The sequence below is a fragment of the Eptatretus burgeri genome, chromosome 2 (assembly GCF_056783735.1).
Source record: "Eptatretus burgeri isolate ZD-2024b chromosome 2, Ebu_testis_v1, whole genome shotgun sequence".
NCBI classification, from domain to species: Eukaryota; Metazoa; Chordata; class Myxini; order Myxiniformes; family Myxinidae; genus Eptatretus; species Eptatretus burgeri.
The window spans coordinates 101,170,141-101,196,757 of NC_140962.1; the positions used below are offsets into that span (position 1 = coordinate 101,170,141).

Sequence of the window (26,617 nt, forward strand, 5' to 3'; positions counted from 1 at the left end):
GAGGTGGGTGATTCCCAGCAAGGTGGAAGGGTGGCGTTTCCCAACCTATACTGACGTTAGCCACCTAAACTGGTACACATTGCACAAAGACTCCAAATAAAGCAGCGTTTTTCAGTGCCATGACACCACACTGATCTTGTAACATATTGTTGCGGTTGTGGAAATTCGCAAACCACCATTCAGGTCCTGGAGGTGAGATATCTCTGTAAGTACATGTGCAGTTAGCCCCAAACCCATTGTTTAGAGGGAATAAATGTGATTCATTCGGGCTGCGACGCTTTGAGATAGCCGTTTTTCTGTTCTATCTTTATTTTGAACCAACCACGCTCCAACCATCACACAACAACAACAACGCCAACAGCCACGATCTTTACCTTCACAACTCGCTCCCGCAAACATCGCATCACCGCCATTCCGAACGGCACCATGGCCATAAACCACCACCATAAACCCTCCACCACCTTCACCTCTCTCCTTCTGCGGCCATTCCCGCACCACGTGTGAGCACCAAGCGTCAGGCTGTCCTGGGCTCGTACAAGATACGCGCCGAGCCGCGAGTGCAAAATGCGGCCTTTCCGAGGAGAATTCGGATCAGGAATGCTACACGCCCACTTCTGATCCGTCCAATCAGCAAGCGCGGGGCGGTTTGGCCCCGCCTCCAGGCGCGTCCGTGTGGAATCGAGATATGCAAATTCTAGGATCAGGGGAGATTTACGCCCCTTTTTCTCCGTACAATGGGCGAGCGTGGCTCCGCCCCCGAGCGCGTTCTGATCCGGAAATTTGCATATGGGTTCTCCTGCCGGCCTATAAAGCGCTGAGCGCAAGGCGAATCTGAGTAGAGTCAGTTTTGGAAGAGCGGAGGAGTGGCAGAAAAGCAAAGAGAGTTTTGGGGCAGAGAGAAAGAAGAGTTGTTGCGCAAAAGTTGTTGTTGTGAGGCAGAGTCCGTTTTGGAAGAGCGGAGGAGTGGCAGAAAAGCGAAGAGAGTTTTGGGGCAGAGAGAAAGAAGAGTTGTTGCGCAAGAGTTGTTGTTGCGAGGCAGAGTCAGTTTGGAAGAGCGGAGTGGAGTCGGGAGGCGAGGGCGTCCCGGTGGTTTTCGGCAGTCAGCTGAGGAGAATTGGGGGAAGAGTCCAAGGAGCTCGGGTCCGAGGCAAGGAAGACGGCGGTCGGCGACGAGGTCGCGGTGGAATCGCTCATTACGGGACCCAAGCAAGCCAGCTATACTCTTTCCCCAGAGCATCAACAATTCCCCCCCCCTTTTCCCCCCGCGCTGAGATAGTGTGAAAAGGGGGCCCCGTTCCCACCCCACTCCAAGCAGTGCCAACGAAACCCGCGAAGGAGCATGAAGACGGGGCACCGCCGCGCTGCCACATTTGCGGCTCATCACGAAGACGCGGGTAGGACCCACCCGGTCTCGCGGACCTGACCGCTCCTTCAGGTCCCACACAAATATTGGCCCACAGGCCCCGTCTGCCCCCTCGTCTTTGAGGGTGGCCTTTTCTTTTGCTTTTGAGTAAATGTGTGTCGGCGCCGTCTGTGAAGTAAAACTGTTTAAGTGTTGTCGTGTGCTCGTGTAGTCGGTAGTATCTCTGCGTCATTGTTTCTTTTGTTGCATTTGATATATGTGCATTCTGTTTGGCTGTATATGTGTGCTCTCCGTGTGCCGCGGAATAAATGTCCTTTATTATATGTTGAACTGTTTTCCCGTTTCGCTTCGTCTTTTCTTTAATTGAATCTCCATCTTGCTTCATGTAACGGGTTCGCCGTGGGCTTAATACGCCCGATAATTAATCGGAACCGTCGAGGCCGACGATAACACCGCTCGGTTATCCCGATAGCACGGAACGGATCGCTTAAGCGGCTCGTGTCCGGAGTCGACCTGCGGCGAGGTGTGATCACCCGGTCTGCCATCCGCGTGGGTACTTAGGTAGGTCGAGTTTGGCGTACAACCCTATCCAACGCGGGTGGCCGATTGGCACGATCGTGGTGAGGCCAAAAGGCCCACCCGTGACTGGCTCCCGGCGTTAGTCCGAGAGGGTCACGACAGAATTGTCCGTCCGGTGGGCGACGTGCCGCGATTCGAGTCACGTGGCCATTCGCACGCCGGCGGGCGCGAATTCGCAACAATATCCTTTGTGGGCTGCTTTACCACCATTTTCATTTCAAATTCATTACAGCAACCTGTACAGCTCACTGCATCGTTCATCATATTTTTTATTTTCCGTATCAATGTGCCCTAGTTTCAGAATGCAGATTGGTGAAGGGCTGGAAGCATTGCTTAGAGGTATGCACACTTGCCTCCAAGCTGTCTAGCCTGGGTTTGAATCCCGATCCAGCTATAAACTATCATCCCGGTGTTCCACAAGCAGGGTGATTCATCAATGAGTGTGTGCCATCTCGGATGGACGTTAAACTGGGAGTCCCATCTGCTGGCATTAGTTAGTGAATGAAGATCCTACAGTGTCCGTGAAGAATGGGTGAGCGAGCGCCGGCACCATGGCCAAATTCCAGATTCCTGACTGGACTCAGCAGAGTCAGTGGTGATCCGACCAGGATTGTAGCCGAGTAACTGCTTCAGCAGCACCAACATAAGGCATGGTACGTGTTGTTGATTTTGGTGAACTGTTGCTCGTGTCGTTGCTTAGTTGAAGGAGAAGTTGAAGGTAATCTGGGTAATTTCCTGAAAGTGTGCAAATTTTCCGTAAGACTAGCTCTTCCACAGGCCTTGTCTCTGCATACAAAAAATATATACATATATATGGTATATTAAAAAACAAACAACATGTGTGCATCCATCCTGAGGTAAGCAAAAAATAAATCTTGCAAATCCCAACTCTGACCTCTCCCACCAGGTCATTGTGGTGTCTCATCAAGTCAGTCTGTTCATCACCTCCCTCACCTCAAATGGCAAGACTACAGAATCTGCCCGAGTGAAAGGAGATTGTCAATTATGTTTGCCTCCAGATCACATACCCAATCCAATCGCATCCAGTTTTGTCCCCATCTTAACTTCTCATACCCACTGTGTCTACTCGACTTGGTGTCTTCAGAGAAGGTAAATAAAGTTTATGTGTAGCCTCAACCTTGCTTTTGGTAACAGGCACAGTTGGGAATAATGCCCATGTTCAATATTCAGCTTGTCCTTTTCCTTTCGTCACCTCTTATTGGCCTGAAAAATCAGCAAACATCACTCCTTTCCACAATAAGGGTGCAAAAAAAGAACCTTTCAGTTAAAGACGAGTATGCTTATTTCCAAAAATAAGCAAAGACATGGAACCATCATTAAGCCTCTCCTCGAGGATAGGGTGAGGCTTAAAGCTGTTATGGGATTTGTTTCTACAATTGTTCCCCCCCAATTTCTAATGGTACCCCAGAGTTTCTTTGAACCCTCGGAGTACTAAACTACCATTTAGGTTGTTTTTTTTTTTCCTTTATTTTTATCTGCCAATGTCCAAGCTGCATCTGAGCTGGCTGGGAGTTTTGGAATGAAATTTTGATCAGCAATGGGAGGAGAAAGTATACAGGTTTGATGTAATTTTTTTGACCTTGACATATTTCAGGTCATGAGTTAATTGCAGACATTTTAACGCAACTCAACTAAGGTTTGGCCGATTGGAACAAAATTGCCCTCTCTAGATAGCTGAGAAGGTGCATTGACGCTAAGTTTACTTCATAACCCTCCAGGTTATGGATCAAGGTCAAATGGTGGTGCATAAATAAATAATAATTTTTTTGTCATCACTCAATTTTGCCAATGCGGAATCTTAAAGGCCCCTTGGATTCCCAACGGACAAAAGATTCATTTCTTGAAGAATCAAATCATTCATTCAGAATGATAAAAGTAAATCAAACTTTACAAGGATTTACAAGGAATTAAGGCGCAGGAGGAGGTCATTCGGCCCATCATGCCTGTGCCACACCAATACCAGATTTAATCAATCCGTTGATACTCCATCCCTTCACGTGCAGCCTTTTGGCAGCTGCACTGGTATTCATTTTGCCGACCTCGGAAGGATGGCAGGTTGAATCAACCCCCTGGTGTTAATTCAGCGGTTATTAGGGCTTGAACTCAGGACCCTGGGATGCCAAGCCACCAACCTAACCGCTGAGCCAACACCAGGTTTTAACAGATACATTTCCCCCAACAAGTCCATACAGTTGTGCTCCAAGTTGTTACATTTTATACTTTTTCCAGGGGGGGCGGGAGGGGGACGTTATTACACAATACAATTTAACCTGGAAGACGTTTTTCATTTGTGCATTCCCATCCTTCCCTTTCATGTAATTACATCTCTAAGCATCAAGAGATTTTAAAACGATGCGTGTAATTCGCCGTAGAATTGGCATGTTTGACATTCCTTGCAATATTCAAATGTACAAAATCCTGCAATGTATGATTGCACCAACTTCATTTTCTCATCGCATTCAAACGCAACCGCACACGCACAAAACACAACGGGAGGAGTAACTTTGCTCCACATTTCCTGAAGAATTTAAAGGGGAAATTAATGGAATCAAATACATTTTACCATCCCAGAATTAAATTTAACTTAATTTTGAAACTACTGTGATCCCTTCAGGTATACCATACTTGTATTACAATGGGCATGTGGGGATCAAGTCGTCGACACTCCATCGGCACAAAAATAGCAATTTTGATCGTCACCTCCACCCCTTTATACCCCTCCTTCTCCAAACCTTTTATTCCTCTCATCTCCCCAACTCCAACATCCTATTTCTCATCTCCTTCACCCCCTCTCGTTTCCCATATGCCCCATCAGCTCCCCCTTCCCCTACCCCCCTCATGTCTGACCAAAAAAAGTATTATAAAAAAAAAAGCAAAAACAATTTCAACATCCTTTTCTGAAATTGAGCTCCAAGTCGGGTATACCACACATTACAACAAGAAGGATCCAACATTCAGATTCCCATTTAGAATACCATTCAACTCCCACAAAGCAAAGATCATAATCACATTCAAAAGAATTGTCATTCACACCAAAGGTCACTCAAAAGTGTGTGCCTCACCATCAGACATGTTCTCTCTTGGGCAAACCACAGATCCAAGTTGGCCTCCAAAGCGAGCCGCCAAATGGAAATCCTCCTTTGAAGTTCTATCCTTTGCAAATTTCAACCTTTATCAACTTACAACACCTTCATCAACTGCTTGATGGAGTACTGCTCCCCCCCCCCCACTTTTGGCTGGTGCCCCTCACTCACACTTCTTGATGCTGTGGAAAAGAAGGCCGTCAAAATTATTGGAATCTCACGTGATGAAATGGAATTTCTGGAATGATTACTCACATCGCAGACAGCTTGGTGGTTTCTCCATCTTCTATCATCTCCTTTCTGGTTTAGCAACCTCTGCTCTCTCTATGCGATGTCCACCTCCCCCTCCCCCCAGCTTTTGCAGGGCACACATGATCCACCATCAACCCCCTTCTGGTGAAACTCCAAAAATCTAGAATCATTGCTCACCTCCACTCATTTGTTCCTCCTTTTTTCCCCCACTTGTGGAACTGGCTTCCACATTATCTTCAATCTCATTCTTCCCCCCAGGTTTTCAACAAAGCTGTGCACCACTGTCATTGATCATCCCCCATTAATCCTCCCCAAGCCGCACCCTTTGCTTCGAGGCTATTGCTTTCTCCCCTCCCCAACCCCACCACCCCCCCCCCCCCCATTTCCATTTCTGTTCCATCCCTGGTTTTCTGTTCCTCTTCTTGCTGTGTTTGACCTTCTCTACAGCTTGTTCGCCTGCTGTATCCTCCTTCCCCATGACCATCGTCCTCCAAGTACCCATCCACCCTGCAGTTGGGGTTCCCCAATCCCTATTGCACACCCCCCCCCAATTAAAAAAATAATAATATTAACGATCAATAAAAGTTCACAACCCAAACGCAAATGCCATTCATAACTCAAGACTTGAATATTGTCAGCAATACAGCACGATGTACCAAAATAACTAGAGCTCACAGAACACATTATCCTGCACAGTGTTTAAGTTCAGTATTTAAAAAACATTCCAGAAGTTGAGCACTATTGAAGCAGTCTTATACACCACCCTATGTAACATGTCCAAGTACAAAACTGCAAAACTGGAGGTTATTGTGAATGATAAAATAGGGATTGGTGTTCTACTGTATTTAAGTATATCATTCAATTTAACTAAAATGTTTTTTTCTGCAACCTTTAAAATCTTTCATTCAGAATTCACCACCATTGATGCAGCGTCTTTTACACCACCCTATCGAACATTTTACATTAGTTCTTCATGCTAGTTGTTTGTGTCCTTTATAACGTCCTTAAAAAACCAAAATTTCCTGTTTGGAATGATTTTCAATTTTGTTTGACTGCCAGAGACAGAGACAGAGACAGAGACAGAGACAGGCAGACAGAGACAGAATTTTTTTTTAATCTCGCTCCTCTCTGCGCATGTGCGAGCTAGACGAATTCAGAGCCAAGGTATGGTTAAATAGCTTCAAAAATATAACATTCAATTTCAATCAAGTTGTTCCTCGATCATAAACATATTTATCGGAGAGATGGACAGACATGAACCAATTGCTTAACCCTGTTTTGCTTCGTGTGCGCGGGGTGAAAACATATCGAGTAAAATGCATTGGTGCAAAGAACATGATCGGTTTGTTTAAATGAACATCAACCAAATTGTGACCAACAAAAATGCTGGCTTAATGATGACAGAAAACAGCATTTAAAAGTCCATGATGTATATTAACAAGATTAGTACATATGTTACACAGGTCTCAGAGAACCATTGGTAAACAAACATTCACTTGATATAGTTGAATCTTCGAAGAGTAAATTAATTCCATGACCAGCAGAGGCACTGGCGCACATTCAAACAAGGCAAGTAATTTTACCCTTGAAGCAATGAGGCAAATATGATGAATATGATCAAATATGGACATTAAAAAAACAAAAAGAGGGAAATTAAAATCGCTGCAGTCAAGCAAGATGGACATTAGCCAGTCCTTACCGCCTTCACTCGTACCTTGCCTTGCCTTTACCATATGCGACAACTCTTACCACCTTTACCTCGTTTCCATGCACCACTCAACCTGGGTTGAAAAACCATGATACTGCCTTTCCATGTAATTTAGCCATTACGGTTTGGGCTGTCGATGCGAGTGGGCTCACGAGCATTTTATCCTGACCGATTCCCAAAACGTACAGACACACATGGGATGAGGGCTGACAAATCAGGTAATGAGTGGGAGAATAAAAACAGTAAAACTAAAAGCAAGACGATGGGATGTTTTAGCCTACGATAACCATAATTATTCTTCGGCACCTTTTTAAAAGCACAGAGTTTGCAAAAGACGAGTTTATCGTTGGGAGATGAAACACATTTGTGGTCCGAAATCTCTCGGGCGAAGCATTTCTCAAGAACCTAGCAGCACACCTCAGACCACAGACTCGACGAGCAACCCCGGGCTTGCTGGGTGAACTTGTGGGCTTACGTGTACCGCAAGGCCCCAGAGAATACCTGCGTCCGTGGATGATACGTTCCTCAAATATGTATCACCTCATAGCAATAGCCTCGTCTCATCTTCTTGATCCTGTACAACCTGTCTTCTCTTCTGCCACATTCATTCTTTTAAAACACCAAATAATTTGGATCGTCACATGCCAAAATATGGCATTCATCCTGTCGGTTTTTGCTTAAAGACTCCTTCAAATCCATCAAAAACACCCATTGAATGGAAATGCGCACCTTTCACTCAGCTTGGATAGACAATCATATGCAGGCTGCCAGAGAACCTGGGTCAGTTCAGCACTGTTTTCAACTCGGGTTGAATCAAGTTATGCGTTACCTCGTAAAGATCAATAACTCATCATTGCTTTGGCAACGCCACTTGAATATTTTCATTAACTATCACAGCTGTTGTTCGAGATGTCCTGTTGAGGGATCAACTGTCACTATTGACACTGTGAGAGTTTGCATTCGTACAAGTACATTGTAACTGATTGTTCAGGGAAGATTTATCAGTTATCACCAGATGAGCCAACTGTGGCAGTTTGGAGTTTGCTTTGTTTTTTTTTTCAAGTGACTTCAAAACGGACCACAATTCTATGAAGAAACGGTGCCGCTGGTTGCATCGTGACTAAGGCACCGCTGCGCCATGGATGCAGTGCTTCCCTCCTCCCCTCACCCCGAAACCACATAGCAGGGGAGGAATTTAGATTCTGGCCTGGGTGCCAGCACACAATGGTCTACTCTTTTCAAATGGCACCGTTGGATCAAATATCCACCATCAGCTGTGAGCAGACAGGACTCCCAGCTTAACATCCCTCCAAAGGATGCTGCACTCATTGATTTAATGACCTGTCTGCAAAGCACCAAGGTGACAATTTACAGTCAGTTCCAGACTCAAAGCTCGACTAAACAGCTCAAAGGCAAATTTGCTCCCCTGAGCTGGAGTTTGGAATTACATTTTAGCATGGGACTCTCCTGCAAATAGTGGGGTAGATATGTGAAAAAGATGTTCATTTCCGGCAGAAAGTGTGAAATTTCGCATACAGGGGTATTTTGGGGCGCTGATTTCAAAAATTGGCGGATCCAAGAGATCGAACCAATGGACCGGCCGCCATCTTGAATTCCAATATGGTCGCCAAGACGAAATGTTGAAAATCCCTATATTGGGTTCGAAATGACCTATGGCGCTGAAATTTGGTACACAAGGGTATGTTGACATGCTGAGTTCAATAATGCAATAATTTGAAATGTCTGACAAACGGTATGGCCGCCATTTTAAATTCCAATATGGCCGCCAAGACAAACATCGATGTTTTCATTGCTTTAATAGCACAGTGTACGGTAATGTCATAATGTTAAATCATTTGAGCATTATTATGATAACTGGAAACTTGTTGCATCTCAAATCTACTGATGGGTTTGTAATTTTGTCGAAGGCAGTAGAAATTTGGGAAATTCAGTGCCCCAAAATACCCCTGTATGCGAAATTTAACACTTTCTGCCGGAACTGAACATTCACATGACATTCCAATAATTTTTTTTTTATGTTTTATACTGTTTCCGGATGCGATACTGTTTCTGCCATATGTGGGATTGGAAAAATAATGTGTGGAGCATATGGAATTCCATGCCAAACTTGGGGGAGGTCTTCAATCATCTCTCACATGCACCAGCGGAAGTAACAGATGATGACATGGACAACATAGAGAGGTTCTTCGTTGTTCTGCACAGTAGAACTTCCCCTCTGAAGAAAGTGAACGAAGCACGCAAGCAGCTGTTTGCTCAGGGAAATCGGCAATCGGAGAATACTCCACCGACAAAAGAGGCACTGCGTCAACATGTGAAGAGGGCAGTCTTTCAGGCCGGTCACATCTGGGGACAGTCCCAAATTGCGAACCCAGAGCTGCCTTCACCTGCAGATTGGGGATGGGCTAAAAATGCAGATGATGTCTGGCATCCATTTTGGACAGTAATTCCAGAGGCGTCAAAAGGGTGCCGAGAGCTGATCAAGTGCAAGTGTAAAAACGGTGTGCTGGAAACTGCAAATGTTTTGCTGCTAATCTACCATGCACAGTACTATGTTTCTGCTCTGGACAATGCTTCCGAGATGAGCAGTAGGAGAAGTAAAACGGATGGAAAAAAGCTTGCAGCATGTTACGGCTGCCAACTGGTATGAAATATATACTTTGAAATGAGCTCTTTGACTTGTTATACGATTCGTCAACTAGGGATCCATTGAATTGGTATTGCTTTTGCAAAGAACCCGGGATTTTCATCATTTCGTCTTGGCGGCCATATTGGAATTCAAAATGGCGGCCATACCATTTGTCAGACATTTCAAATTATTGCCTTATTGAACTCAGCATGTCGACATACCCTTGTGTACAAAATTTGAGCACCACAGGTCATTTAGAACCCAAGATAGGGATTTTCAACATTTCGTCTTGGCAGCCATATTGGAATTCAAAATGGCGGCCGGTCCATTGGTCAGACCTCTTGGATCCGCCAATTTTTGAACTCAGCATGTCAAAATACCCCTGTATGCAAAATTTCAAACTTTCTGCCGGATGTGAACACCTCGAGCAATTTTTGTTACATATCTGCCCCACTAAAAGACATTTGAGACATGACTGATGTTGCTAAAAGGACACGATAAAATACAAACTCTTTGTTATTCGGTGAAGTGAAAACAACAGAAAAAAAAACATTAAAAAAAACGAAGTATAATAAGTAAATTAATGTACATACACCAAACAATTAAATCACACAAATTTGACTGTGCAAGAAGCATTTACACAATGTCCACCAAGTATAACAACAACAAATTTAAATGAACAAGCTTTCATTTTGATCAAACATGTCAATGATTATACACTATTGGTCCTCAAGTAACAATTCTGCCTCTCCAATCCTGTAATGACAAAAGACAGGAGGTGTAGTTAGACAAGAGCTTACACCAAGTTCTGGCTCGACAAAATTGGCCAGTCATTGTGGAGGGCACTCGGCCATCACTCCACATGCAATTCCAATACTAACTCGTTTAGTAGCTGTGTTCGGTCCTCAATCTCGAACGACAGTTCTTTCACCTCTCTGGCCAATTGTTTCATCCTGCAGCATGAAGGAAAGGGGGTGGGAAGGAAGAGAAGAGAAGAGCTTTTTTTGTGCACAAAGTGGAGACTTTTGGAAGAGCGAGACAGCAGAACGGATCAAAATTAAACAAGAAAAGGAACAGTTAAAAGAGAGGGGAAACACCAACGGCAAGGTTGAGGGTCAAAATAGAGGGATACAGACAAATAAGGAATGTGGGAAAGAGGTGGATGAGTGTGGGGATGGGAAAGATTAACAGGGGTAGAAAATATCAGTTTTGGGTGGTGGTTTTGGGTCTGAGATGGTGGTGAACAGCTGTCTTGAAGACCTGGAGGGAAGACCGAGATTGAAGTGAATGTGAAAGTTGATTTCACAGGCGAGAGGAAAAAAAAAAAATCAGGAACAAATGAATGGAGGTGAGCAGTGATCCTGGATTTTGGGAGGTTCATCAGAAGGGGATTTATGGTGGACTGCGTGCACCCTGCAGAAACCTCATGGGGACAAAGCACGGAACGAGCAGAGGGTGCAAGACCAGAAAGGAGGCCATAGAAGACAAAGAAACCACTGACCTGTCTGACATTGGAAATGCACAAGCCCAAATATAGCTTAATTACAGGAAATTCCAATGATCTTGAATGGCTTTGGTTTCCTCAGCATCAAACTGAGCAAGGTGTGAGGCAGGGGAGCCAGCCCAGAGGGGAGAGCAGTACTCCATTGAGCTGAGGAAGAGGGCCTTGTTGGTGGATAGGAGTTCAGGTGTGCCAAGGAAGGACTTTGTACGATGGCAGATGCCCAGTCAGTGGTTGGCTTTGGAGGCAAACTGAAATTTGGTTTGCCCAAGAAAGATCATGGCTGATAGTGAGACACAGACGTTTGAATTAATGAACTTCCTCAAAAGGATTGTTAAGAAAGTAGACAGGAGGGTTTACCAGATGGTCCTTTCAGAGAGACAGTGAGAGTGTGAGATTTGCCAGGATTGAAAGACATATTCCAAGTGTTTGACCACCTTGAGATTTTGTCAAGGTCTTCAAAGAGGGAAGAGGCTGCAACCTGCCTGTCTGAAGGATGAGGGATGTCACAGCAGAGAGTGGAGTCATCGGCAACTAAATAAAGTTATTTTCCAGAGTCAGAGAGATCATAAATGTTAGATGAATTAATAAGACTGAGCCCAGAACACAGTCTTGGGACACTCACTCCAGCCATTACAGCCAAGCCATTCTTTCCTGTAGTAATTCTCTGCAGACTACTGCAGTAGGACCTGTTACCAACTATAGTATGTGAGAGTACGACTCTCATCTATCTATACTTCTCACAAGCATTTTTGCCTGGGAGAGATTAAAAAGATTCCGTTAAAGAGCCACACGTTCGCAACGAGAGTAGAGGAAGTCAGCAACCCAAGAGTGGAGTTGGCCTTGGATGCCATAGGCAGAGAGTTTGGAGAGCAAGGTGGGATGCCAGACTGTATCAAAAGCTTGACATATTTCCAGAGACTGCCCTGATCTCATGTCTGACATTGAGGGCCTCCATCCATCGTTGGAAGAGTAGAAACAACAAACAGCAGAAACAGCAATGTCCAAAGTAGAGTGACCTGGTCTGAAACTGAATTGATGATCTGAGATGAGACTGTTGGAGAAAAGGAAGGATTTTATGTCAGCTGTGATGATGGATTTCTTATATAATGCTGGGATGTTGGCTGACTTGTAAGCAGATGGAAGATGACCTCGGGCAAAGGATAGGGGGAAAAGAGAAGAAAGAGGAAGTGCAAGAGCAGCTGAGCAGGTTTTTATGACACATGAGCCGATGCCACCTAGTTCAGTTGCAGAATCACAGTCCAGAGTTGATAGAAACTTCTCCACCTTCTCATGTGCAAAAGACAGAGTCCAAGAGAAGTTGGGTATGATGGTATGGTGGGTACAGAGAGTGAGGGGTGAGAGACAATATTTGGAAGCAAACACAGAATTGAGGCATTTAGCCTTCTCCTGAGCGGAGTCGGCTGTGGTGCCATTTGAAGAAGGGGACGGGATGGATGGGGAGCATACACCAGAGACAGACTTAACAAGGCAACACCAGATTTTTGAGGAGGGAGACAAGTTTGAAAGTTCAATCCTGAGTCAAATATTGCAAAAATGTAGATGTAGACACAAAATGTCAGTTTAAAGCAATGGGAACATCCAAAAAGACTTCAAACATGAATCTCACATATACAGCATACACATTGAATTTTGATTTGCATCACAATAGTGGGTTGGTGGTGGTGTTTTTTTAATTTTTTTTTCTTTTATTTTTATAATCACACACAAGACAAAAACGACATTGAGAGACATCAATGTATTTTGAATGGATTACAAAGACATTAGAGGACAATTGACAAATCAACAGTAGATGAGAACCCTGGAATCCCAGCATGACGAGGTCAGGCTAACTGAAAAGCTAAGATCAAATTAATTGGTCCTATCTAACCACTGTGCCTTTAATAATATTGCAAATGGGTTCCCATGTCTTATCCAAATGTGGTCCTGTTGTATTGATTTTGAGTTTGTGTTTGTTCTGGCCTTGGCTAAGTTGTGGGCTTGTGACTTAACCTTCTCTCTCTTTTCTCTTCTCTCTCTCCTCGTTTCCTGTTCTGTCAATCATTCCCTTGCTTGTTGTGTCTAAATGTTACCCCCAATATCAGTTTGTTGCCTTCTTACCATTTGTCCACTCACTTTTCCATGAGCTTCCATGTTGTAAAGAAAAAGAATTTATGACTGTTTCGAGACATGTTTCATTTACAAAATTCTTAGTTCAACAGACAATGCCACAAACAGCTTGAGAGCTGCCCAGCCCAACCCACCCCAAGCATGCTGGCCCCAGCTGTCACAAGCCACCCAAAGTATGCCAGACCCACCTGCCCCAAGTGCCCAATGTAGGGCCTGACTGGTGCCTCTATCCTTCGCTCATTTGTTCAATTCATCATGCTCGCCACGTTTTGTTGTTCCTTTCTACTTTCCTTGAAAATGCCATCAGCATTTGTTCATCCAGTTCCATGGCCATATTGACAGGGAGGATTGGGGGACGTTATTGTACAAAGTAAAGGTGCGTGTTGAAGTTGGTCTCGTACCGAGGTTCAGTCACTTCCATTCCTCCTGCCTGTTTAATAATTTACTAAATACAAGTGCACTTCATTGCAATTCTTACTATTATTATTATAATTATTATCATAGTTACTTTCATTAAATTTTTTGACAAATTAGTGGGAGAGGATGCCATCTTGTTTTATCATCTTGGCCAGAAAATCCCACTGGCACAGTCACAACCTGTTGCCTTTCAGCACCAACAGGGTTCACGTGATCAAGTTTGGTCTACTACTGTTCGGAGATTCTGGGACAGATAAGCCAGACATGTACGATTGTACATGGTCCAGCGCGATCAGTACAGGTTACCACGTAAAGGACTCTCTGCATCAGTCACCAATTGGTTTATGTATCAAAAGTGAAAACTTGAATTTCGCACATGCGGTACATACATTTTAAAAGTAATTTTCATGCGCCAGTCTCATTCTACATCGGTTGTCGGTATCACACAAGAGCTTTACATAAACCAAAAGAGCATTTCACAAAACACAGACACTTATGGATTTTGACTTTTGCTGTTCATGTCTATCAAGTACTCGTTTGACAGCAAAACAATTCACCCGTCAATGAAGGTCACTCTGAAACGAAAACAACAAACTCAAAAGCACAATACTATGTGTATGTTATTTAATGACACTGAGACTGAAAACAACTCCAATTCAAACAAAACAAAGACCTACCCAAGGGCAATGTCAAGAACAGAAAATGTTTGCAGGGGTTCTGGAGGTGATGCTCCTCTATTGTTACCATCATTTCCATGGGCCAAAGCCATGAAACCACAGTTAGGCTGAACCAGTTTAGCCATGCGGTTCGGGTAGGAATCCTGCACCCACTGAAACAACACTTCAATAAGCGACTTTCAAAATGACGTAACCCACCCCAGAATGCTCAGTGCGCATGCACAGAAACCCGTGGAAATGGCGATCTTCGGGGCACCATAAAGGATATTGTGTGCGCGAGATAAGGATTATTTCCCAAAATGTCACACAAAGCTTCTAAAAAGCCGAAAGTAATTGGAAAAACAATTTATATAAAGGGTTGTGCCTCTGCACAATGAAAGACTTGGATAACTTTCTCAACTCGCCGAACGGGCAGCTGCCTGTAATGCAATCTCCCGATCATCTGGGCCAGTGCAAGGCCCGAGTGAAGAGACGTGTGCTACACTAACCCCCAACGGATCGCTACCAGTGAATGAGGGGTTGGGGGGGGGGACTTTGAACCTTGTGAGTGTGCCTACTGTGAACATGACAGGCATGGTCCTTTATTTAATGGACGCCTGCAATTGGAAAGTCGATTTTGTGCATCATTACCACGTAACGGCAACCAACTCTTCACCAAAGGACATATTTGTGACGTGAAAATAGACAAAGCTTGTGTAACTGGATTGGGTGCTTTTTAACACTGATGGGAGGGAGCCTATCTGGGTCTTGTGAATGCACAGGGTAAGTTTAAAATGATGATATTTACTTTTAATTATGTTGCGAGGCAGAGTCCGATTTGCATCCGGGAATATCAATGATGGTTAACATTTTAAAAGACACTTTTGTTAAAATTCTGAAAAAGTATGTTAAAAAGACTCACACCAGCAAAGGTAGGTTAAAAGTGCCCGGCAAGCAGAACCAAGTCACTTAAAACGTGCACACACGTGCGCGAAAGACCTTGTTAGCATTCATGTCATTTTGAAAGTGCGTATCGCTGAGAATACCCATTCAGTCTGACAGAAATGTATCAAGAACAGACAAATGGTTAGGGGTGATGAAAACATGGCCAGAGACAAATATTCTCACAGTGGGAGTAGATGAGTTGGCTTTGTGTGCAAAACCTTGTCGCTATTTTTTTTGCTATCAATGGACTAAGCCCATAAAAAAACATTGAGAGAAAGATGAAGCTTCAAATGAGGGATCACGTTTGATTGGCCGAGAGCTATGCTGGGCGACCAGACACTCAATAATCAGTTACTAACACTTCTGAGTCTCTGCTGCAGGTGTTCCAGGGAAGCTGCCTGTCCGGAAAGTTCATATCCCAAGGCCCCAACCTTTGCATAGACAGATTTCACGATCCTGTAAAAAAGAGAGAGAGAGAGAGAGAGAGAGACAAAGAGACAAAGAGACAAAGAGACAAAGAGACAAAGAGACAAAGAGACAAAGAGACAAAGAGAGAAAGAGAGAAAGAGAGAAAGAGAGAAAGAGAGAAAGAGAGAAAGAGAGAAAGAGAGAAAGAGAGAAAGAGAGAAAGAGAGAAAGAGAGAAAGAGAGAAAGAGAGAAAGAGAGAAAGAGAGAAAGAGAGAAAGAGAGAAAGAGAGAAAGAGAGAAAGAGAGAAAGAGAGAAAGAGAGAAAGAGAGAAAGAGAGAGAAAGAGAGAAAGAGAGAGAGAGAGAGAGAGAGAGAGAGAGAGAGAGAGAGAGAGAGAGAGAGAGAGAGAGAGAGAGAGAGAGAGAGAGAGAGAGAGAGAAAGAGAGAGAGAGAGAGAGAGAGAGAGAGAGAGCGCACTCATTCAATATAAGGTATGTTGTCCATTTAAATTATGACAACCATTGTTCTTACTTCTACTACAAACTATTTCATTGGAATTCTGAAAAATAAAACATTTTTAAAAGCACAGAAAAAAGGACGTTTCAATCAAAGAGAGGCTTTCAAAATTAAGGGAGAGTGAAAACATCTTCCCTCTTAACAAAAAAAGGTTTGGAGCCATGAAGGCATGAATGATTACCCTGGCAAGGGTAAACTTACCCCCCCCTCCCCCCCCAATACTGAGGAAGTGTGCAACAAATAATGGAAACTACAGAGAAAAGGGACCAACGTCTGTGCCAGGTTTTTCTTTGAGCATTAACCTCATGGCTGGGGAACAAGGAAAAAAAAAAACCCCCATTTTTACTCCTCTCATACATTCTACATTCTGTGCAGCAAAAATATGGAGGAAATGTGCAGCATTTTCAGCACTTATGATGGTGAAAAGACAAGACACTCAACACACCCGAGCCAAATGACTGACTGTCGCATAAACTCGTCATATTTGAAGACGCATTTGTCCGTGAAGCGTGACATGGCTGACATCGCGTGGGCTCCCAGCTTCTGCCTGCCAATCATGCAGAGTAAAAAGGAACAACATAGTTACATGGGCAAGAGCAAATATAAAATTAATGAATCCAAACTGGTGTCATTGAAATAAGTAACCCACTTGTCAAATTTGTGGATTTGTTCTTCGTTGTATGGAAGACCTTGAGAAACAGGGAAGGGAAGATTCATTAATTACAGCCAAACTGCATGATGTAATCAAGAAATTGTAATGGTTTACACACAGACAAACACACAGGCACCACTCAGCCATTGAGCCTGGGTTTGAATCCCGACCAAGCTAGAAACTGTCATCCAGGTGTTTCACAGGCAGGGCAAGGCATCAATGTGTGGTCCCTCGGATGGACATAACATTGGGCATTCTGTCTGCGAGCATTAAAGATCCCACGATATCCAAAGCAAATAGGGAAGTTATCGCAAGCAACCTGAATTAATTGCAAATTACTTTCTGGCCTGCAGGTAACAAGTAGTCCGACACCAAGTTACACGGCATTGCTATGTTGTTCCTTGACACCAAGAGGAAAACCACGGGGTAATCTTCCCAGGTCAGATTGCGGTAGAGTGTGTCGGGATGGTGCTGAGGTGTCGTCCACCAGCAAGCAAGCTGTTTCCTTGGGTTAACCTGAGGCGGTCCCTTTGGGTGGGTGCCTGGAATGTCCTATCCCGAGAAGAGGATGATCACGTGTCTCCATTATCACCTGAGCTCAAGCTTTTGAACATAGGTATTGCAGCACTCTCTGAGGTTTGGAGACAGGATAGTGGCGAGATCATGGCAGGTGGTGACTCCTACCAATGGTCTGGTCGCTCTGATGGTTACCATGTCCAAGGAGGTGGTGTTGCTGTGTCCAATAACCTGACTCCAATGATAATTGAGGTAACACCGGTCAATGAGCGTATGAGTGAGGATTCGTCACTCCTTGGGTGTCGTTTCCCTGGTCTCTGCATGTGCTTCAACTGAGGCGAGTGATCTCACTGTGAAGGACGCATTCTTTGCCACGCTCGAGTCTGTGGTTGATCAGTACCCCAGGTGAGATACTCTGCGAGTCTTGGGGGATTTCAATGCATCGACTGGAACTGATTGGGATGATTATGAGCTGTGTGTTGGTCCCCATGGGTCTGGAACTGTGAACCAGAACAGCACCAAGTTCTTTGACTTTGCAAGGTCATGGACTTAGGGTGGCTGGTTCATGGTTTCAACACCCACAGGCTCATCGCTGGACTTGGTATTCCAAAGCTGGCGGTGTGACAAAGGAGATTGACCATGTCTTCGTTGATGATCGCTGGAGGATGATCCAGAACTACAGGGTCGACTGGAGTTCTCAGTTCCTCAATACCAACCACAGGCTTGTGGTAGCAACTTTCAAGTTGCAGCTCAACTCCAGGAGAATGGTACCATCTCAGCCTAAGCTGGATGATGGCAAGCTCAAGAATGAGAGGGTAGCTGAGGAGTTTGCGAACAGGCAAAATGAAGATTTTGGGGGGGGGGGTGGAGGGGGTCTGGGTGCTTTGAGGAATCCTGAAGAGTTGTGGAGTGCTTTCAAGACCACCGTCCTTGATGTTGCCGGTGGATGTCATGGAACTCACCGTTGGGCGAAGAAGAATTTTGTCTCTCAAGGGACACTGGATACCATTGAACAGAGTCACATGGTCATGCTTAATGGCAAAGCTGAGCTGTTCAGGGAGCTGAGGCGTAAAACTGTACATGCTAATGGTAGACAAGTAGGCCTATGTGCGAGGAATCCATGAGGGGGTTGAGCATCAACTGTGGTCAAGTGATTCTTGTCCTGCTTAGAGTGGAATTCGTGCATTGCATTCCTCCAAGCTCGTCCCTCGGTGTACTGCAGTTCGAGCGGAGGGTTGTGGGCTCTTGCCAGAAGCGTCAGAAGTGAAGGCCCGATGGGCCGGTTACTTTGAGCAGCTGTACCAGGCTGATCCACCAGCTGTTGATTTGGATGTCAGTGGTGTTAATATCCCTATTGCTGACCCTCCAATCAACTATAATCCACATTCGTTTGTGGAAACACAGGCTGCGGTGAACCGGATAAAATGAGGTGAAGCTCCTGGGATCTTTGGCATCCATGCTGAACTTCTCAAGGCTGGTGGAAATGCTGCACTCATGTCATTGCAAGCAGTTCTGTGCTCTGCCTGGAACACAGGCATCATCCTCACTGACTGGAAGAGGGACCTCATTGTCCCTCTCTGGAAAGGGAAGAGTGATTGCCATAACTGCAACAATGACCGAGGGGTGATGCTGCTCTCAGTGCCGAGTAAGGTCTTTGCTCGGATAATTCTTGTTCGGGTTCGCCACCATCTGCTTGAGCACCAGCGCCCAGAGCAGTCAGGCTTTACACCAAAGAGGTAATCGATTGACCGTATCTTTGCCCTGCAGGTCCTCACTGAATCAAGACGAGAGTTTCAGCAGGGGCTGCTTGCAGCCTATGTTGATCTCTGCAAAGCGTTCGATTCAGTGAATCGGGATGCCCTCCTTGGTCTTCGTGGGGTGCCACCAAAACTGATCAATCTGATGTCTGAACGATACTCTGGCACTGACAATGTTGTGAGATGTGGTGGTACCATCTCCGACTTATTTCCAGTTGTTAATGGAGTTTGTCAGGGGTGTGTACTGGCACCCACACTTTTCAGCGCTTTTATGAACTGGATTCTGGAGAGGATGTCAGAGAGATCAAGCTGCGGTGCATCGATTGGGAATGTCACGATCTCTGACCTTGATTTCGCAGATAATGGAGTCATCTTTGCGGAGACTCTAGATATCCTTTTGGGGGCCGAGGTGCTGAATGAGGAGTCGGAGCTGCTGGGATTACATGTTTCCTGGGTCAGAACTAAGATCCAGGCTTTCAATGACATCTTGGATGCTGCCATCTCATCTGTTCCCATTTTTGGGCGAGGATGTTGAGGTCACGGAGAGATTCACTTACCTTGGAAATGATATTCATGTCTCTGCTGGCTGTGAGTCAGAGGCCAATAAACGTTTGCGTCAGGCCTGGGGAGTCATGGATTCACTGGATCATGGGGTGTGGCTTTGTCGGCACCTGTGCAGGACGACAAAAGTCCAAGTATTCAGGTCCTTGGTGCTTCCAGTCTTGCTCTCTGGATGTGAGACTGACTGTGACTAGGGATCTGAGACGGAGACTTAATTCCTTTCGTACCAGGTCTCTTCGGAGAATCCTTGGCTGGTCGGACTTTGTGTCCAACGAGCAGATGCTGAGAGAGACTCAAATGAGATTTGTTATCTGCATAGTCCGTGAGCGTCAGCTGCGACTGAATGGACATCTGGCTCGTTTTATTGACACTGATCCCACTCACCAGATTCTCTCAGCAAAGGAGCCTCGTGAGTGGAGTCAGCCAATAGTCCGACCACATGGCTCATGGTTGCAGCAGGTTGATCAGCATCTCAAGGAGATGGGGATGGGCCAGGCGCCTGCCTGGGGGATTGCCGGACAGAGGCCCCTGGAGTACCGGCGGAAAGTGGACACAGCGATGCGCTGCTCCGATGAATGCTCCCATACCTGACCTGACACCAGGTTACACTGCATTGCTTTGTTGTTCCTTGATACCAGGTTACACTGCATTGCTGTGTCAGAGTGTGGTTACTCCGTCTAAGCAGCAGCTTCTGCACGATACATAAATTTACCAGGATGTTGACACATTTAATGTGAACAGCCATCTTTAACTACAAATGGCAACCATTATCATATTTGAAATTTTGTTGGAATCCCATATAACCCGTACATCATCCTTACTTTTCTTAATTCCTCCTTACATTTGCTTATCACCCTCCCTCCCCCCACCCCCACCACCTTCCATACTCTCCCTTCTTACACTCATCTTCTTTTCCCTTTCAGACACAAAAGACAACCAATTATATTTTAGATCTTTTGCTTCTTAACAATTTCAGCACAATAACTTCAGACAGTCAGTTTTAAACAGTATGACTAAGATTTAAGAATTACATTTTTTTACGAGATCAAACTGGCTGGCTCCACTAAAAAGACCTCTCTTTCACACACAATGGCCATGTAAATCATCAGGCCTGTTGACCTGAAGGCAATCATTGTAATTTCCTTCTTTTTTTTTTAATTGGGCAGTTTTGGATGATGCTGCCTTCGTCATCGGTACCATTTTAGTGCCAGCCTTAAGTTGTTGTGAGGGCCAACCAAAAAAAATAAGTGGACTGGTGCCATCTTGTTGGCGAGATCATGTTGCACAGGTCAACTACCACCGCCAAAGGTCAATAATGACCCAGGTGGGTTTTTGCTGACAATATGATAGCAAACTGGTATTTCTCACGACACAGGATCGGTTTACAGTTCAGCTTGAAATCCAAATCATTAACTCCGACTCCTCCAGTCGGGTTCGATTCCATAACCTTGAGGACGGCAGCCAAGGGTTCTCACTGCTAAACCACGACCACATTTTGATGATGAATGCCTTGCTTTTGAAAATAAAAATTAAAAAAAAAAAAAAAAAAAACTTTCATTTGCCCATTTGGCTTGACCGAGAGACATGTATTTTATAAGTAATCAATAAAGAAAACAGCAAGCAGACGCTTTATAATAATCTCAAGAGTTGTTAGTTTGAGTGACGACAAACTTACGTTCCTTCATTTTCTCTTTCTTGAACTGCTGGCACGTGGCATTAACTTTATCAACAAAAACTCTGATCCTCTCCACACTGAAACAAAGAGCGATGTGGTTGGTAACAAAAACGGTTCCATTCACACAGCGATTGCGGATCGGGTTAGGGTGACTTATCCCTCACTCTTTGTCGCTTGATTTGGAACCGACGGTTTCCATCCAGGAAGAAAGCAGAGGAGAAGAAGAAAGCCAATCCTTTTCCGCCTCCAGTATGGCTTCCTGTGCTGCTTCCACACCGACCAGGGCCTGTTCGAGGAAGAGTACAGAACATCGAAGTCTATGCAAAGCTGTTGGAAAGATCAAAGCAAAAGCAAAAATTATTTACCCTCAAAATGGAGGGAGAGAAAGAAAAAGGAAGAGAGCACCTGGCCCAGATCTGCCTGCACATTCTGCAGGCTGTGTATATCATTGTGGTTTCCTCCCACGGTGTTGAATCTGTTTGGGGGGGGGGGACAAATACAGCACAGTCATTATATTTTAACAAAGGTTCCCAGTTATCATCAGATTGACCCCACTTTGGAAACAACATCCTTAGAGGAGGTGCATATTTTCCCTGCTCCATAAATACAACATGTATGGGGAGGTCAGAATAGAATGACATGAAGGAAAGGCCACAATCAGCTTGAATATTTTCCACAACGTTGAACTTCACCGTTACACAAAAACAACGCACTCCAGGCCGACATCGGTAAAGGAAGGTCACACGTCAAGTTCCACAAAGCCATTAACATCAAGGACATGTCTGGAATGTAACGCAAGACAAAGAGAAACCTTTATCGCCTTTATAGACGCAACCGACATGGTTTGCAAGCGTCATTTCAGATCACAGATGTACAAACATTGCGACAAAGGGTCCAAGCCCATGCTGGGATGCCAAAACGACTTTGACGTTGCTATCGTTGCCATTTTGTAATATTAAGGTTGTGTGCATTATTGTTATTGCATTGGGATTGTTTTGTGGCTTATGTCATCATAACATTTGTCTTTAAATATGTTTGGCGTTGTCCCACAACTCCTTGCTCTTGTAGAGAAATTTGAAGAAGAAAAAAACTCATTCCTTGTTGTCTTTTCCTAAGTTTAATCGTCCAACTTACCTTCACTCCCTTTTTCTGACTTTTCTCACTTCTGGGGAACTGTCTCTCTGTGCATGTTCTCACAACATTCTGCCCTCCTTTCTTTCAAGATGGCTGTTTATCATCATTTCAGGATTACCCAGTCTCACTAACAACCTTAAAAAAGGCTCCCTTGTTCACAGGTTCCCCTTCACCTTGCTGTTGGTATGTTGCTCTTATAACCATTCATGTCCAGCTCGTCTGTGAGCCTTTAACTCCGACAAAAATAACCGTCCACATATTAACCCTAAAAACTTCTCTGAAATATGGATTGTGCAAGGGGAATGCCCAGTGTCAGATCAATTAATCCATCCAGCCCCATGGATTAGTTAGTCGAAGAGCAAATGTGTGAACACCGCAAAAATTTGGTGCGTCAATTGGTAGTCAAGGGCAATGTCTATGGAAATTCTTGCATTGCAACAGTAATCATGTGATCCACCACCACACCTTCTCATGATGTCAACCACTTTGCTGCCTGCTCCCCTGGTCTGTGTTGAATGTTAATGTGAGCACAAAAACTTCAAAACCATTCAAACTTCTTGGAAATTAGAACGGATTAGTTACAATGGATCATCGATGTCAACATAGCTTAAGAAGTTCAGGACATCTCCAAATCGGGCAGCGCACTGTGCAGCGATGCGAATGCAAACTGGTGAGATAAAGAAAGCGGTTCATGGTTCCTCCCTGTGATGCCATGGAAGACGCTTCATTAGGGCACGGAAAATCATCCTGCATTGTGAGAATGATTAAACTGACAATGATCCACTGCACTCGCAGTTAAAAAAAACCAAAAAAACACAAAGACATTCTATATGCCATGAAGAGCGTCACCCAAATGTAAATCAGGTGATTTATGCCACCAAAGAAAAGTTACAAGAAAGGGTCTGTTGTCAAGGTGAAACAAAATAATCTTTACAGGAGGTGCAGGGTTCAATGCCTCACAGTCTTTGTAATTCTTGTAAAAGTCGATTACCACCTCCGAATACCCTTGTCCACATGCGATACATGAACAAAGGCCTCCACGAGATAGAACATAGTTTATAAAAATTACCTCCGTGTGGGGGTGACTGTCATCTCGATAATGTTTTTTACTATCATATAATCGATGAACCGTTGCCAGATATCTCCTAAAATGACAGTCGAGATAGGTTTTGAAAATAGCGACTTTCACAACTTTCGTGACCTCGAATCCGGAAAAAAATACGTCGTTGGGTATCACTCATCGACCTCTACCCACATACCAAATTTCATCAAGATAGGAAGTAAAAAGTTTTCTTTGTACCGGGAGGTGTTTTTGACCATCTTCCAGGTTACGTGGCGGCCAAATGGGACGGAAATTCAAAAATCTGTCTGGTTAGATACGAGATAATATTTTTTACTATCATAATCAATAAACAGTTGCCGAGTGACCTTGACCCTGACCTTGAACCCGGACAAAAGTTATATTGTTGTGCAACACTCATCGACCTCGACCCACATACTAAGTTTCATCAAGATCGGAAAGAAAAATTGTTGACGGACGGACGGACATTTGGTCCGGCTTATTCCCGAGATGACCTAAAAATGAAGGCAAGTCATTTTCCATGTCGAGATATCGGGGAGAGGGCGGGTGGGGAGTCTGATGAGGAAGTGGGGAAGGTCAGGCATCCCATTAGACAAATTTCCCCGAGAACAACTCGAAGACGTCGTCCAAACAAAAACAGACCCTAGCAACAGTAATGAGGGAGTTAAAGACTTAAAATCCAAGACTAGTCACAAGATAAAATTGTATCGGAGACAAAAAACAACTGAAGCAACCAAATTTAAAGTGCATCAGGAGAGATTTATTCAGGTTGCAGCACAAACCAACATTCATAAAAAGTTTTAAATGGTTTTATGGATGATAAACATTTACTTCAAAAATCTTTGTTGGATTGCCATTTTGCTTCGAGGTCAATCGGAAAATAAAGATTTTATCTGAAACAGGCAGTTCATTGGCTAATTAGCAACATTCCACCAATTGTAAAAAAAACAAACTGCGAATGCAGATAAAGGGATGACAGGTAAGCCAAGAGGTATGCACACTGACCTGTACCACAACCTGTCCAGCCTGTGTTTGAATCCTAACCTCGCTACAAACTGTCATCCTAGTGATTCACATGCAGTGTGCCATCAACTTGTGTGCCATCCATTGGAAGGACATGTCTGCCAGAAGCAGTCATTGCTGGACATTAAAGATCCACAATGTCTTTCTTAAAGAATATGCGAGTTATCACGAGCACCCTGAACAAATTACAAATTCCTGCTCTGACTACCACTCGGAAGGCAATGGCAAACGACCCAGTATAGTCCTTACCAATAAACTGTTTCGGCAGCATCAATGCTTTGTTAGCAGAGTATGGTACATTGAAGAATAAGAAAAAAGTGCAGATAAAAGACAACATAAAGGACAAAAAGGAAAAAGAAGAGGAAGGAAAAGAACCACTCCTTTCATGTCTTTGGACGCATAAGGCTGCCAAAGCAGTTTTTCCTTGGCAAGGGGGGCACAATCTTGGACGAGTCATCACTGACGCAGGATACTCACTCAAATAGCCCATTCTTAGCAGTAAGCTGGTACTCATTTTGCTGACCTCGGAAGGATGACAAGACGAGTTAACCAACTTGGTGTTATTTTAACGGAACGACAGGGGCTTAAAACTCAGAACCATAAGTCCCTAAGATCTTAAGACAGCCATCTTAACCATGAAGCCAACACCAAGCTTCTAAAGGACACAGATGAAGGGAAAAGGAAGGAATACAGTGGCCGTCTTGCAATGATAATTTGAAAAAGGAATTGGTCGAGTAGGGCAAGTGACAGTAACCAGATAGTTTTCATTCAAAACTAACAAGTTTAAAATTATTCAATGACAGGGGTGACAAGCATTTGACAACATAAGCAAAAAGCCTTTTCGACTGGACCGATTAATTACGACTTAAACATGGTACAAAACGTCTTTCAAAAAGTAGCTTGAAATTCAGTCCAAACTTACGTCTGTTTCACAATGTTCAACATCACCTCGAGGTCCGACCTCCTCTGGTTGATCTCCTTGCTAATCGTCTGCACCTTTACCCAATCATCATGCAGGCAAGCCCTGTCCAGATAATAATAATCATCACACAGTTGAATGAAGGACACATAATAAGTCTCTCGAAAGCAGAAGCCCAATATCATAAAAATAACATTTGAAAATGCATCAAAATGCATCAATAAGTCTGTGACCTAACATATTAGTCAAGCTACAAATAATGATTGCTTTTTTAAAACAATGCAATAAAATTACCCATTTTCAAATTAACTATTAATTTATTGAAACGGGTGTTAGAAATCAATTTGTAGGGGCAAAATTTAAAAATAAACACAACCCAGACGAGTGCAGGTCAGTGACATGACCCTCCACAAAATCCATACCAATGAGAGAAAAAGCATAATTCGAGGAATCTGCCTGATCAGACTGCATGGTTAAAAACAAAGAATGGAGCACAGAATTCTGGGGAAGATGGTGGACATTGTTGTCGAGTTGAACTTCTCCAAATATTTGGAAATTGTCAGCAAAAGGTTGCAAATTAGTCGATAAACACTACGAACGATGAGCGAGTGAGTGAGTGAGTGAGTGAGTATTAAAATCCTTACTATAATTCACGGACCGGTGTTTGTTTGTCGCGCTCCTCCTCCTTCATTTCTGGCCCAATTCTATCCAGACTTGTTACATAGGATCAGCACGATCCCAATTAATGTATAGGGGTGTCTTTATCTTTGCCGGTGGTCTTGGGAAGGGGGGGGGGTGAGGGGGAGGGAAGCAAATTCTCTATGTATATGTGTATAGTGTAGCGCCGCCTCAAGGTGGGAGAGGGTATTAGAAGTCTCCACCATTTACAGTACAGTATTCCTGTCCTCACATTTTCCAGTGCAATGAGGTGTTTTGAATTATAAGCAGAAGGTATGTTTTTGCTTCATGCACCGAACTTCATGGGTTATTTATTTTCCTATACAGAGCTGTCACTTGCCTGCACACCGCCAAAATAAAGGTTTGTGTCAGAACATGGTGCATACTTGGAACA

General features: G+C 44.1%; 1 protein-coding gene across 2 annotated transcripts in view; it reads right to left on the reverse strand.

The window, feature by feature from the left end:
- Positions 1–6,390: 6,390 nt before the first annotated feature.
- TBK1 (TANK binding kinase 1) overlaps positions 6,391–26,617 on the reverse strand; it is an 84,829-nt gene continuing 64,602 nt past the window's right edge. For both annotated transcript variants that reach the window (XM_085870490.1, XM_085870489.1), the window contains exons 11-20: positions 25,549–25,650; positions 21,794–21,863; positions 21,553–21,674; positions 21,389–21,465; positions 16,877–16,916; positions 16,673–16,774; positions 15,662–15,758; positions 14,379–14,530; positions 10,535–10,606; positions 6,391–10,409 (exon numbers count right to left, since the gene is read on the reverse strand). In XM_085870490.1, coding sequence (XP_085726616.1) covers positions 10,373–10,409; positions 10,535–10,606; positions 14,379–14,530; positions 15,662–15,758; positions 16,673–16,774; positions 16,877–16,916; positions 21,389–21,465; positions 21,553–21,674; positions 21,794–21,863; positions 25,549–25,650 — 871 coding nt within the window. In that variant the 3' untranslated portion in view covers positions 6,391–10,372. The remainder of the gene's footprint in view (positions 10,410–10,534; positions 10,607–14,378; positions 14,531–15,661; positions 15,759–16,672; positions 16,775–16,876; positions 16,917–21,388; positions 21,466–21,552; positions 21,675–21,793; positions 21,864–25,548; positions 25,651–26,617) is intronic.